The sequence below is a fragment of the Bacillus rossius genome, assembly GCF_032445375.1.
Source record: "Bacillus rossius redtenbacheri isolate Brsri chromosome 9 unlocalized genomic scaffold, Brsri_v3 Brsri_v3_scf9_1, whole genome shotgun sequence".
Classification (NCBI taxonomy): domain Eukaryota; kingdom Metazoa; phylum Arthropoda; class Insecta; order Phasmatodea; family Bacillidae; genus Bacillus; species Bacillus rossius.
In genome coordinates this window covers 9,153,044-9,167,226 of record NW_026962012.1, presented here as the reverse complement: position 1 = coordinate 9,167,226, position 14,183 = coordinate 9,153,044, and the positions used below count along the sequence as shown (strand labels likewise).

The 14,183-nt window shown below is 36.4% G+C and overlaps 1 protein-coding gene across 2 annotated transcripts in view; it reads right to left on the bottom strand.

Moving 5' to 3' along the window:
- The window catches only part of LOC134542564 (juvenile hormone esterase-like), a 39,459-nt gene extending 26,612 nt beyond the window's left edge, over positions 1–12,847 (bottom strand). The window contains exons 1-5 of one of the 2 annotated variants that reach the window (XM_063386932.1): positions 12,654–12,847; positions 11,692–11,835; positions 8,777–8,914; positions 7,747–7,906; positions 7,423–7,608 (exon numbers count right to left, since the gene is read on the bottom strand). In XM_063386932.1, coding sequence (XP_063243002.1) covers positions 7,423–7,608; positions 7,747–7,906; positions 8,777–8,914; positions 11,692–11,835; positions 12,654–12,722 — 697 coding nt within the window. In that variant the 5' untranslated portion in view covers positions 12,723–12,847. The remainder of the gene's footprint in view (positions 1–7,422; positions 7,609–7,746; positions 7,907–8,776; positions 8,915–11,691; positions 11,836–12,653) is intronic. The other variant, XM_063386933.1, reaches the window with a different exon arrangement.
- Positions 12,848–14,183: the final 1,336 nt, after the last annotated feature.

Sequence of the window (14,183 nt, the reverse complement as noted above, 5' to 3'; positions counted from 1 at the left end):
GCCCATTGTAATGTTCAGCTACTTAAATTCTGGCTATTCGACCACCCATACTACTATGTATAATTGGGTCTCGAGTTAATGTTGCCTTTGTCACTATGATGTGTAGTGTGTGAATATTATGTGATTTTATTACTCGTTATTTACTTCTTTTAAATCATCGATTGTTCTTACCCCTTGCTGTTTGTAATAAGATTTAAATAAATATGTGTTTAACATTTACGTTGTTTGCTTTAATTTCAAAACATTTAATTGCCGCTATTATTGAATTGTAACTATAAGTTATTAGTCTCCTCAGCTAGAGTGATTGCTTTAATACATAAATTCTAACACTACCTTCGAGATGTCTTCTGCCACTACGAGAAGAGAGAGAGACTCTACACAACACCAATATTTTATAAATACTCTATCATATTTAATAAACATACATTAATAAATAATAATAATATGGCTACAGGTTCCAAACTTATCTCGACTGGTTACACATTGCATAACACTTGTAGGTTTTTAAATTCAAACTTGGCACCATCCGGCGACAATACCTTGAATTAAAGATGGCCGACAGTGGTGCCATCCGGTAGCGACTTTATGAATTAAAGATGGCGATGGTGGCGCGCTCCGGCGGTAACTTTAGGAATTAAAGATGGCGACGGTGGCACACTCTGGTAGCAACACTAGGAACTAAAGATGGCGATGGTGGCGTCATCTGGTATCGATTGTATGAACTAAAATATGGCGACGGTGGCGCCATCTACCAGCCAACTTGAGAACCAAGATGGCGGCGCCTCTGGCAACTAATTTTTGAATTTGGCGCGCGATACTAGCGACATCTACCAGCCAACTTGAGAACCAAGATGGCGGCGCCTCTGGCAACTAATTTTTGAATTTGGCGCGCGATACCAGCGACATCTACCAGCCAACTTGAGAACCAAGATGGCGACGCCTCTGGCAACTAATTTTTGAATTTGGCGCGCGATACTAGCGACATCTACCAGCCAACTTGAGAACCAAGATGGCGGCGCCTCTGGCAACTAATTTTTGAATTTGGCGCGCGATACTAGCGACATCTACCAGCCAACTTGAGAACCAAGATGGCGGCATGCGACACCTGCCTGCCGACTCCCTAACTAATATTTGAATTTGGCGCCATCTGGTAGTCTGTGCTGGAATTAAAGATGGCGATGGTATAATAATAATTTGAATTTCATGCATTTGGGAAGGCAAAGACACCCTCCCCCCTTTTAACATAAAACTTGACGTCAGTACGTGGCATATATAGATTATTTATTCCACCATATCCCAATTGGTCTCGTGGTCTAGTGGTCAAGGTGTCCGCCTCGTAACCACGACATCCTGGACGTTTTCACGTCCCATGGATCGAATCCCAGCCTCGGCACTGAAATTATTTTAGTTAAAGAAAAAAAATAAAATAATCCCTGCTGCTATCTGGTGGCGACCAACAGAACTATATGACGTCGCAAGATGGCTGCCTCCAGCAGACGGAAACAAGATGGCGGCATGCAGCAGACGAAACAAGATGGCGGCCACCAGCAGACGAAAACAAGATGGCGGCCACCAGCAGACGAAACAAGATGGCGGCTGATGATTACATCGAATTTCAAAAGTTCGAAAAAAAAAATTCGAATCCAAGATGGCGGCCATGACGAAAAGTGCAACGGTGACGTCACGATTCGAAGTTGGTGGAAATTTCTAGAAATATAAAATGGCGGATGGATTAGCATGGATTAACATATGGATTAGCATGGATTAACATATGGATTAGCATGGATTAACATATGGATTAGCATAGATTGGCATACTAATTGGCATAGATTGGCATAGATTGGCATAGATTAGCGTAGATTGGCATAGATTGGCATAGATTAGCATAGATTAGCATAGATTAGCATAGATTAGCAAAGTCAAAGGTCAAGGTCAAAGGTCATGATGACGTCATCCAAGATGGCCGCCGATGACGTCATCCAAGATGGCCGCCGATGACGTCATCCAAGATGGCGGGCTCCTGGCTCCTGCGCCTGTGCTTGAACCCCCTATTTCCAACTACTTTTTATAAAACGTATTATAAAATTATGTACACTATAATGCATGTAAAATAAATTTAATAATATTTTAAAGTAATTGCTATTACATATATCACAATCCATCGACGGGTTCTGTTACTTCACATAGAAAGGTCTATGGCCCTTAGTTTTTTACTTTATGTAGAATTAAAATATATAATTACAATAAAAATCATCACATGTATTTGTGCGCGTAAATAATTAATTTTGCATCTTCTGTGCTGTGAAATATTTTTCAGTTACCAAATGTTGATAAGAATTAAAATAATACATTAATACAATTCATCCTGTGTAAACCAGACACTGATTTTTGTTGTCTTCCTTTACTCTCATGTACCGTAAACACAAAACAAAATGCTGTAAAGAGACACGTCAAGTAGTGTGCTCGTTCTGCAATGCGTAACTGTTTCTAGCCTCACGCAAGGCACCGTTTATTAAAACAGCTGCGATCTGTACCTTTACTTTACTGTAGTTGTAATATATTTTGGGCACGTTATGTAATACGGCCTGGAGTTAGGTTATGGTTGCATTTCGACCTGGCAGTGATTATTTTACACAACCGAGAAAAACAAATAAAAATGCTCTTTAATTTAATACGTAATATTATAAACACACATTTTATAATCTTTTCTACCATAGTTGTCTCGATAGGTTACTGTTCCAGCGAGCTGAGCTATGGGAGTTATTTGTCAAAACGCAAATTCCTTCACTCACTAGCATATTGATTGACTACTAGAAATTTTAGAAGTGTTTCCATACGTAGTACCTCTGGCCTGTAAATCTTTTTCCTGTATGCTGATAAAAACAATGTAGCTTTGCTAGACTTCCGAGCCATTGATAGCTACACTTCTTCTGGCGAGTTGCGAACCTCAGTTTTGGGACAGCTCCACAGGAAGTGGTAACCCCCACCCCCTGCACCATTCACTATTGTTGTTGTCAGGCTCGGGCAGAGTCCTGCGCCCAGCAGGGGTCAGCTTAGCAGCTCCACAGGGGGGAGGGCTCTCGCTGTCTACACCTCTTCTTCTCTTCTCTGCCTCCCACCATGTTTCCCGTGCGACGATCATATTTTTGGCCCAGCAATGTGTGCATTACTTTAGAAATACATAATTTTCATCAAATATCTCAAGTTCAACAGTGAAGACACAGAAAGAAATTTATTTTGTAAGGTTAACACTATGTTTCCAATGAAAAATATTTATGAAATATTCAATTAGAACTTATGAAAATCATGCTGAAACAGCTCAGAAATAGTACTTTCAATGCGGGATAAAACTTATTTAACCCTTATCCGGAGACGTGGGGTCTCTGTGACCCCAGCAAAACTTTAACGTGTTGCCATCTATGTGCAGTTCAAGGCACTTGCTTGTGGTACCATCTACCTTTCGCTTGGATATCACATAGTCTCCTCCTGCAGTGTCAGATTTGTTTACGCTGTCTGGCGCTAAATATCAGGTCGCAAAAATAACTTGGGGTCGTAGTGGCACCACGTCACCAGATATGTTTCTATCTCTGAAGTGATAAAATGGCTTCTAAACGAACATGTGTGCGTGTGGGCGATCCAGATTATGACGAAACTATTTCTAAGTGGTTGAAAGATATTTTTAGTGACTTAAGTGATGAAAGTGTGTGTGGAAAAGCAATGTGTGATGATTGCAGAGCATGCATGTGCAAATACTGTACTACAGAGTGACTTTTCGTACAAATTTAATTTTTTCAAACAATGTTCGACTTTAATATATTTTATGTAAAAATGCCATTTTCAAAATATATAAGTATGCATGTGCTTTCTAGTTAGCTAGATTATATATTTTGTTGTGGTTTAAGCATTGGTTATGCAAGGAAAATATTTGGGAGGAAACAAGTAATTTTTTTTTGTTGGGAAAATTTATCTGTTGTAGTTTTATGAAAAAGTCTTATTATTCGTAGAAGTATTCTAGATTTTGTTTTGTCACTATATCTATATTGAATAGCAAATAAAACTTTTAGGCTACCATCTGCTTATTTTTTTTAAAAAAGCAATTATTACAAATAGGCATTTTAAGATTTATTTGAGCAAGCACCAATGGAAAAAATTGTATTTTATAATTGGTAAATAATTATTTACTAATTTATTTTTAAATTTAATTAATAAGTATAAAAAATGAATGAAATAATTTTACATGGAACAAAAATAATTTCTAATCAGTTAATTTCTACAAAACATTTTGGGGTCTGAGGGGCACCACGTCACCAGATATGTCAAATATTTTCACGTCACCGGCTAAGGGTTAATCCAAAAAATTTAAAAAAATTATTCACTAAAAACCTTCCTTATACCTTTCTATATTTATCAAATTTTTTTATTTCTTTTCGGTATTAAAATTACGCTATTGAGACTTGGAACCGCGAGACCCTGCAGCACACAATTTTAGCAGCTGTGATGAATCCTCTTAAAATGTTCGCCGAATATCGACGAAAATCACCTCTTGGCTACTGACTAGATGTGTCTTACCATCTACTGGATGCGCCTGGCTATCAACTGGGTGTGGCAGGCTACCCATTGTACATGCATTTCTGACTACTGCATAGAATTTTTAAAAATTTTGTTGGAATTTTTTTCCAAAAAAACTGGAAATTCTGGTGATTTTGGCGAGTATATGCAAATTTTGGGTCATTGTTGGTAAATTTTGAATATGAAAATAAATGTCAAGGTCAAACGTCATTGTCAAAGTCATCCAAGATGGCCGCCGTGACGTCACAATCCTCAGCACCTCATTCTGAATCCTGGTGCCCGACATACATTTACATACTAATTTTGTACTTATCCATAAAACAAATTTTTATGTAAGAACAACGCGGAAGGGTTAAATTTTGAATGTATTTTTTTTTAAAAAAATCACGCGTTCTTGTTCTGTATTTGTTTAGTGACCAGAAATAATGTTTTTTGCACCTGATGGTGGACTGAGGCTATTGGGTCGCGTTCAAAATAATGTGTTTAAGAGATACTTTCCTCGCGCTATTTAATAAATATGAAGAGATTTACTGCTAAATAACACGCAAAGAAGCAAATGTTGAAGAATTAAACTTAGTTAAGCTCCTTAAACTCTTTGCGAAATTAATTCATCTCAAATATTCATTTTTTTCTTTGACTGAAGGAAAATATGTTGTTTTTTTTTTTTTGCTAACGATAATGGAAAGCAAAGCGTCGATGACTTTCATGGTTTACAAGTAATGAAAATTAAATGCAAAATCTATCCAGTCAGATTGTTTTCTTTGAAAAATGTGTCAAAAATATTTTAATCATATTGACATTTTGACTAAGATTGAGACCAGAAATATTAATTTTTCGGGCTTTATTTTTTTTACTCATTTTACTGAACATTGAATCGAAGTGCTAAGCTGTTTTGTTTCCTCTTATATATAAAAAATAAGGTACAAATTTAGTGCTTTCGAATCGATACTTTGTTTATACTGTATTGTAATAAACTGCAAATAATTTATTTATCTAAGGAATTTCATATAGTAATTTAGTTTGAATCCAATGGTTAATTTTTCCTTTTAACAATTTTGTTTGGAAAACCAATCAATTATTTGACTAAGTTCATGTCATCAGATGTTCATCAACATAGTGTACACGTTGGAAATTCGTGGTATCTCTCCTATGGCTACCTGCACATTGATATATAATACATATTAACGGGTATAATTCATTTATACATTTCAATGGAATTTTCGTTGTATGGCTATGAGTGTGTTCACAAGTAGGCCTACAATGCTAAGTATCAATTTGTTCGTAATCATAAATTAAGAATAAATTATTTTAATTTTATTTAAAACTTTCATAAAATTATTTGTTTCATGGCGTGGGTGAATGGTGAGTTGTTAGGTGTTAGAAAAATATTGTGGTTGAAGGCGATTAATCGCTTGTACCATTTATTTTGTTACTATTTTGATTATGCATTAACATATTTATATTTAAAGAATTTTTATATATATACTTATGATGAATTTTTGTTTAATACTTCTTATTTTGTTTTTATTGCAAAATAGCATCCACTAACTTCAAATTTACACCACAATAAACTTATTCTAGCCTTGTTATGGCTTTTGTTGCATTACCAAAGATGAAAATAGAAAAACCATAGTCACACAAGAGGTAACTCTCTTTTACCAAAAATAGAGTGCCACAAATCAAGTAATACTTATTTCACAAGTGTTCACTATGAATACAGGCTGGCGCCCTTTCACCAAGGAAACACATTGTGACTGCCTAGCAGCAGAAACACAGAATTAGGACCACGAAAGGAGGGGATGAACGGTTCTAGGATTGTCCCAGCGTTTGTCTGCTACAATTTTGGTATGCCATGGATAACCAAAATTAGTTTGTTTTAACTGGGAGGCGAACTGGGTTTTTACGGAATTCAAGTCAATTAATTTACTGATGAGTCATCTTACTCGTTATTTTCAGTAGTTGTTTTATATCAAATTTTTATTTCTTTATAAGAGAAAACCAAAAGTTTCCTCTATCATCCGGTCTTTCTTGTGCTTAAAAAATCGATAGGAATTCATTCATTCTTGAAATTTTTTCGGAACTAGGTTAAACTTAAGAACAAATGTCATGCTCCTGCAACTGTTGAATTCTGATTTGCTCTCTCATGGTGATATATATGGCTTATACAATTCAAGCTATCAAAATTTGGCCACACGAGATACTTCTTTTCAACATCGGACCCCTAGGCATTGCAAGAATATTACATATTACGGCCCAATTGACGCGTAAGACATGTGGGAGGGCGTAAGCAATGAGTTAAGTAGTGACGTGAAACAAATATGCTGCTTGGTGTCATTCGGTCACGCATCTTTTATGTCTTAATATTAACCTCGCTGAGTACATAAAACAACAACTACTAAGAGTATTATATTACAAATTATAGCTATATGAAACGTGTGATGCCTAGGGGCAGGCTTTTTTCGCGAAAATATCTGAATGCATATTAGACTGCAACAAGGTATATACCCGTAACTGTGGTTTCTTCCTTGTGATTGGCGGTCGTCTGCGAGAGAAGTCGTTGCCTTATTCGACCGAGCCACTCAGAACGTGTTTACTTCCGCACTGGATCACTGTGATTGGTTTTTAAAATATCGACATGTTCCTGAATAGAAACTCACCTAATCACGAAACAGACGATGCTACAGCGTTTTAACTTTCATCTAGTCTCGAAATATTTTCGTGAAATCAGCATGCCCCTAGTGATGCCTCATAACAATGACGTGTTATAAACTACGCTGCCAGACATAAAATAATCTGAGAGTAAATCATCAGTTCTCGAGAAATCCACTGTCGATGCGAAACGGATGTATTCACCTTTGGTGGCTGGCGAGAGGATTTGCAACTCCACGGACGCGGCACCAGCGCTCTCCCCGAATATGGTCGCGTGGTCCTTGTCTCCTCCGAACTGGGCGATGTTGGCCCGGACCCACTTGAGAGCGGCCAGCTGGTCCTTAAGGGCGTTGTTACGGGACACGACAGAGCTGTTCAGGCCGAGGAACCCTGCGAACAACCATGTTCTCCACCCTGCACGATCCCATTACGACTACACGTAAAGATCACTTCGAGATCAGTACATCAAGCTTCATCTCGAGAGACAATGCTCCGATAATAAACCAACTTGATTTTAAATTTGTTTACCTAGTACTCCCAGTCGATAGTTGAAGGTTACTAGGACGACTCCTTTCCCCACCAGATAATCAGGATTGAACAGAGGAGCATTTCCAGATCCTGAAGTAAATCCTCCTCCATGAATCCACACCATAACTGGCAAGAGATTAACTTTAGATGAGCTTGGAAGCTGCAATAAAAAAACATTTTGGTAGGACATGCATTAAGTATTAATTACATGACTTACAACATTAAACACAGGGATGGAACAATCGTAATCTTATGTCTTTCTTTGGGAACGAAGTATATGTACAATTTTAATTTTATTTTATTGGCCATTTTTAAGTGAAAGTACTTAAGTATTTTCTGACGAAACTCATAGTCACACTATATATATATATATATATTTATATTTATATATATAAATATATATAAATAGAAATATATATATATAATATACACACCCGTTTTCTACTTTAAATCTATCCATATAATCCATTTACATTTAAAAGATGAACTGTTATGGGGATATTTAAAATTAATCCTCATGTAAATGAAAAAAATTGTGTAAATTATTTATTTGAATTCTACTTTTCTGTATTCTGTATTTGGTGACCCCAAGTAAGTCCAGAGTGTGACAAGCCTTCGAGTTGTCTGTTGTTTCCTTGAGGAAAGTTTTGAAATACTGTAGAGGTTCCCATTTGATGTATGCTGTATGCAGTTGATTAGAGAACATGATATCCCATCCTGTATCCTGGGTTGCTTAGAAATTTTAGAAATTCGAAAATCTCCAACTCGACTACTGAATATTTGTGCAGTTGAAAAAAAAGTTCTCGATGGTTGTCATTTCGTTATAAAAGACGTCTGTTATAAAAAAAAATTCCCATCGTAGCAGAAAAACAAACATCAATACATTATTGTCTCAGGAATGAAAAAGAAATGTGATAGGTGACAATATTAGACTGAATATTTTTAAAGACCAGAATTAAATTATTTCACTGGACTCTGTTCACGGGTAAAAAGAAAATTGCAGTAATAGCTAGTTGGGACAAGTCCTTGCCTGCGGCGTGTACACGTTGAGGTAGAGGCAGTCTTCAGAGCCCTGCGCTACCGACCCCACATCGGCGAGCTGCGGGCAGATGGAGCGGTAGAATGTGGCGTTCCTCACCCCGGTCCAAGACTCGGCCGCCGCGGGGGCCTGCGGACACACAACATCCCTAGGGACTGGACAAATTTGCGGGCTCAATGACCTCTAGGATAGACTTCACGATAATCTATGTACTTGTGCAGATTACACCTGCTGAATTGGCTACTAATCCGTGACACCTGTCAACTTGAATGCTTGTGATTCGCTGTTTCTTTTGTTGAGGATTTTTCATTGGCTTAGAGTCATTAAGGTAATCTGTGGTCCAATCACTGAAGCAGCAAGAAGTTGAACTAGTTTGGATTCTAGCCTATCGCAAAATGAATCCGCGAATTTTTCCGGTCTCTAACCATCCCACGGTGACACATAGGGGCGTGCAGATTTCGCGAAAACATTTAGAGACCAGCTGAAAGTTAAAACACTGTAGCGTCGTCTGTAATTCGTGATTGGGTGATTTTCTCCCAGATACGTATCGATTGTAACAACCCCACTATCACACTGATACAGTGCGAAAGCAAACGCGTCCTGAAAGGGTCGGTCAAATGAGGCAAAGACTTCTCGCGCAGACGAACGCCAATCACAAGGAAGAAACCACAAGTGCGGACATAACTTGTTGCAGTCTATTAAGCGTTCAGAATTTGTTTCGCGAAAAATACTTGGTCCTAGTGATACATCACGCATTGCACAAAAATATTTATATGTGTGTGTGAGCTAGTCTTACAGTACTTGCTAGAGATGTATAACATCTGACCTCGCTAACGAGCGAACTTATGTGTTCTTATGCTGCAAATATAATTATTATACGAAACTTGCACACGTAAATTTAACGTAGATTTTTTTTAAAATGCAGAGCATGATATCCACACTAATTATATTGACGAAAAACATACCCATTTTATCCCATAGTCTATGTTTTAAATATATATATTCATCTACTGCGCTTGGAATTGTAGTTATTATATAACGTTTCAAACACACAGTCATTTCAAGAAGAATAAACAAATATTTTGAATGGATTAAATACTTTGCCTACTTAAAGATTTATGTTCTTATTTTTCCGCTAAACACTATTTTTTCACCCCTTGCAGCAATTCATATAAAAGGAAGGTTTTAGATAATAATAAAATGTATAATAGCTAAGAGAAATTTTCATAAAATTACTACCAAGAAAATTATATATATTTTTTGTCCTTCTGTCACTCTGTCACCATCCGCAGGAATAAATGATTGTAAAAACTTTTCAGACTAATTTTTATATGATATTTATAAAAATTAGAATAATCTATTTGAATGGATTTGATAGTGTGCCTACTAAGGGAGTTATACATTTTTTTGTCCTTCAACCACTGATATTTCAAGTCCTTGCAGAATGATTTGGTCTATTCAAAAATAATTTCAGCTTATACTTTTGGATGATAATTAGAGGGCTTATGTAAATTTTAATGTATTTGATAGTGTTCCTAGCAAAGAAGCTGTATTTCAAACATTTTTCCATACATCTTACAGTTAAGTTTGATCTCATGAAAAATTATCAGCGACAAAAGTTGCAGGTCATGTCTAAAATGTGTACAGTAAATCTAAACGGACTTAATGTTTTATCTACAAAGCAAGTTATTCACTTTTTATTATTTATTAGCTACTTATAAAACCTCTTGTATAAATAGTCAGTTGTATCAAAATAGGTCAGAAAAATATTTAAAATAATACTTAGAAGGTTAAAAACAAATTTGAACAGATTTGATAGTGTGCTTACTAGGGGGGTTATGAATTACTATATCCTTTAGTCCCTAATTTCTTACCCCATACAGGAATGGTTAGGGATATAAAAAAATGTTTTGTAAAAAGGATTTTTATAATATCTTGTAGGTTAACAATAAATGAGAAAGAATTTGAAAGTGTAAACAGTAAGGGTATTGTAAATTATTTGCCTGTTAGTTCCTGTTTCTTTCACCCCATGCAGCAATAGTTGGTATGATAAATTGTTTGTGACAAAAGATTTAGACGATATTTTGAAAGTTTAAAACCATTTAAATCAGATTGGTAGTGTGACTACTAAATGAGTTATTAATTTTTAGTCCTAAAACCCCTGTTTTTCCACCTCTTTCAGCTATGGCAAGTCGTATCAAAAATTGAATTGAACCAAAACTTTTCGCAATGAAAACTTCGAATGGTTTCGATATTATTTTATCAAACCAAGAATGTTATAGTTAACTTCAGTTTGAAAATAATAATAAAATATCTAGCCCTATAATCCAATTTTGCCCATTAAAAGATCTCGACCGAGAATTTACAGCACTATATATTTAAGGTTTCTTTCCGGGAAGAAAAAGCTCAATATAACGGCAGTTAAAGTGTCCACTTATAAGTGATAGGTATATAAGTTTTCATGTGAATATTATGTATTATTTGTTCGGAAATTGCTGGCCACTAATTTAATGGGTGACAGGGAATGCCAAACCAAGAAATTTTTGTGAAGCAGAGCATGTCCGGGAACGTAACCCAGCAAAGTCATAGTCGCGAACAGTAGCACGCAAATTTGAATTTCATGGGCATACGAGGATGCGAGATCGCAGAGCAATGACGTTCAGACAAACGTATTTCGGGAAGTAGGCGACGAACGGAGCTCAGACGTTTACAGTTAGCCATTTACTGTAGCAACCAGAGCAGTCTGAACGTGGTGCGTTTACATGTTCGGCTTTGAGTGATTAGAGAATTGTTAACTGTTGCTGACCACGATATTCTGGTATTAAATATCTGACAAACAGCAATTGTACGGCAGTGCCGTAAAGCTTTACCTTTACTTTTACTGAAACAAAATGGCATAGTCCTACCTTGAACCTGAGGTCTCCCACAGGAGGCTGGGCATAAGGTATTCCTAGGAAACTGTAGAACACTCCTCCCGTCTTCTCCGAGGTCACCTTCTTACCTAGGAGATATCCTTGGGAAACTTTCACAGTGTTGTTTGACTCTGAAGCCTGCGAAAATAAAGAAACAGAAAGAATTGTAATGTTTCGATACCATTATATGATTAAGATGTGTATACTACACGCCCAGGAAACTATAGAACACATATAAATTTGGCTCCTCTAGTTACGTTACAGTGCGAAAATTGCATGTGGGAATAACGAAATACTTAAGACCCAGATGATAAATCGGTCTATTAGTGTCTTAAAAAAATACACGTTAGATAGCCTGGGTCGTTTACTAGCAGGGAATAAATTTAAGGAATTGGTGAATGTTGTCAGAAAACTTTAATTTTAGTTCACCCCACTATCATACTTCATCACCTTCCCCCTGTGCGAAAATTCTATCCTCTAGCAAAGAGTTGGAGAAGCAGTATTAGGAAAACATGGTCTCTGAATATTCATGAACTGGAAAGGTATGGTCTACACTAATAAAATAATTCTAACTAACAGCACAGTTAACCAGAACCAAGTGTTTCAAGTTGGTTCTCTGGTGCTTGTTTAGTGCCCTCCATCAGCGCATTAAGATGCTCGATGTTTAGATAACGCGTGGTCTCGCCAAGGTGTCACCATATTATTCCTACTGAGGTTCTTGACACATCATCGAGGGAAAGACCCTTCGACTACTACCTAACACTGATCCGTAGGAAGACCCTTCAAACACTACCTAACTCTGGCTAGGACAAGGTCCTTCGACTACTATCTAACTCTGATTCAGTTAAAGCTCTTCAAACATTTCCCTAATGCTGATCCTGGGCCTTCCTGAGAGAACTTAAAATAGAGTAGTTAAGAATAGTTAAAACTTTCATACAAAACTTTATTTTACTTACGTATTGAAGTCCTTGTATGCGAATAACCATGCTGAGCGCCAGAAGCACTGAAAATAATAAATTGTACATTTTTTTTTGTTTCCAATATTCACTTCTCTATACATGCATACATTTACAACCAGTCTATGTTTTTCCTGGTGGTTTTTATTAGCAGAAATACAATGGTTTTAGCAACAGCAGATAACTATTCAGATAAATGAAAATTCGGTTCTGTTTAAAAGATTAAATATTTATCATTTGAGATAGTGTGACCTGGGAAATATCAAACACTTGAGAAGCACTTCTGTCCCTAAGCGCACATGATGTCATACAGTGATAAAGTGAAACACAAGAGGTTTTAAAAATACAGTTAAATTGAATTATTTATCTTGACTACACATGCCAGTTTTAAAATCAATGTCCCTTCAATTTTATATTAAGCATTGAAACATATAAGTGCCAAATACGTGTGCTTCAGAGACGGTTTAAACTATTAATGTGATCTATATATCACTAGCTGATATACCTGTTCTCCTCTACGTAAGTCTACAGGCGAACCTTCCCGCACTGGAAATTATAATTAACAGACACGAAATTTCCATTTTTGGTGGTGCTATATGACTTACGATAAAATTATGTACCTATAGCAGTTATTTAACTATTTTTTTAATTTGATATAGTGTGCGACCAGTCAGTGAGTGAGTGGGTTTTGGATTTAATTGTTAGTGTATATAATTAATCCTGCTCCTTATTGTTGCCATGATCTTTAACATAACTTATAAACGACATAACATTTATCTTTGTAGCCTAAAATTAGAATCATAGAGATTATAAAGTTACGGCATAAAACCAGTTCAAACAATTAAAAATAAATTTATAAGATAACAATTTTTCTAAATTTCAGATTTGAAGAAATTCCTGCTAGGTAAAACAAATCTATTAATATAAAATAAACCAAAAGTATTTTAACTTCTTAGATATAGCTCTGATTTCATTCAAAAATTACTAAGAAAAATTTAAAAAAAATAGTTTTTGAACATTCCTGCTTCAAAATAATATCATATGTCATTTCTAAATAATTAAAAACTTTAAAGGGTTTTGATTATATGATATGTGTACGCTTTCAAAGGAATAATAAATACCTTTCATTTATACTAAGTATAAAATGGTTCAGTCCCTACCGGTATTCTATTGTAAAATACTATAAAGTTAAATTACCAACTTTCCTTGTGGTTACTCCACTGCCGCTCTTGAGTCAACTACTTTTTCTCCACCACCTAGTAAAACAACCACTGGGCATCATTAAAACGGCACTAACCTTCCTCGTTGGTTCACCACTGCCCCTCATCGAGTGCACACCACTGTTCTTCCTCGTGGGTACGTCACTGCAATTCCCCTCAGGTACACCTCTGAACCTCTTCGAGTGCACGCCACTGTTCTTCCTCGTGGGTACGTCACTGCAATTCCCTGCAGGTACACCTCTGAACCTCTTCGAGTGCACGCCACTGTTCTTCCTCGTGGGTACTTAACTGCAATTCCCCGCAGGTACAC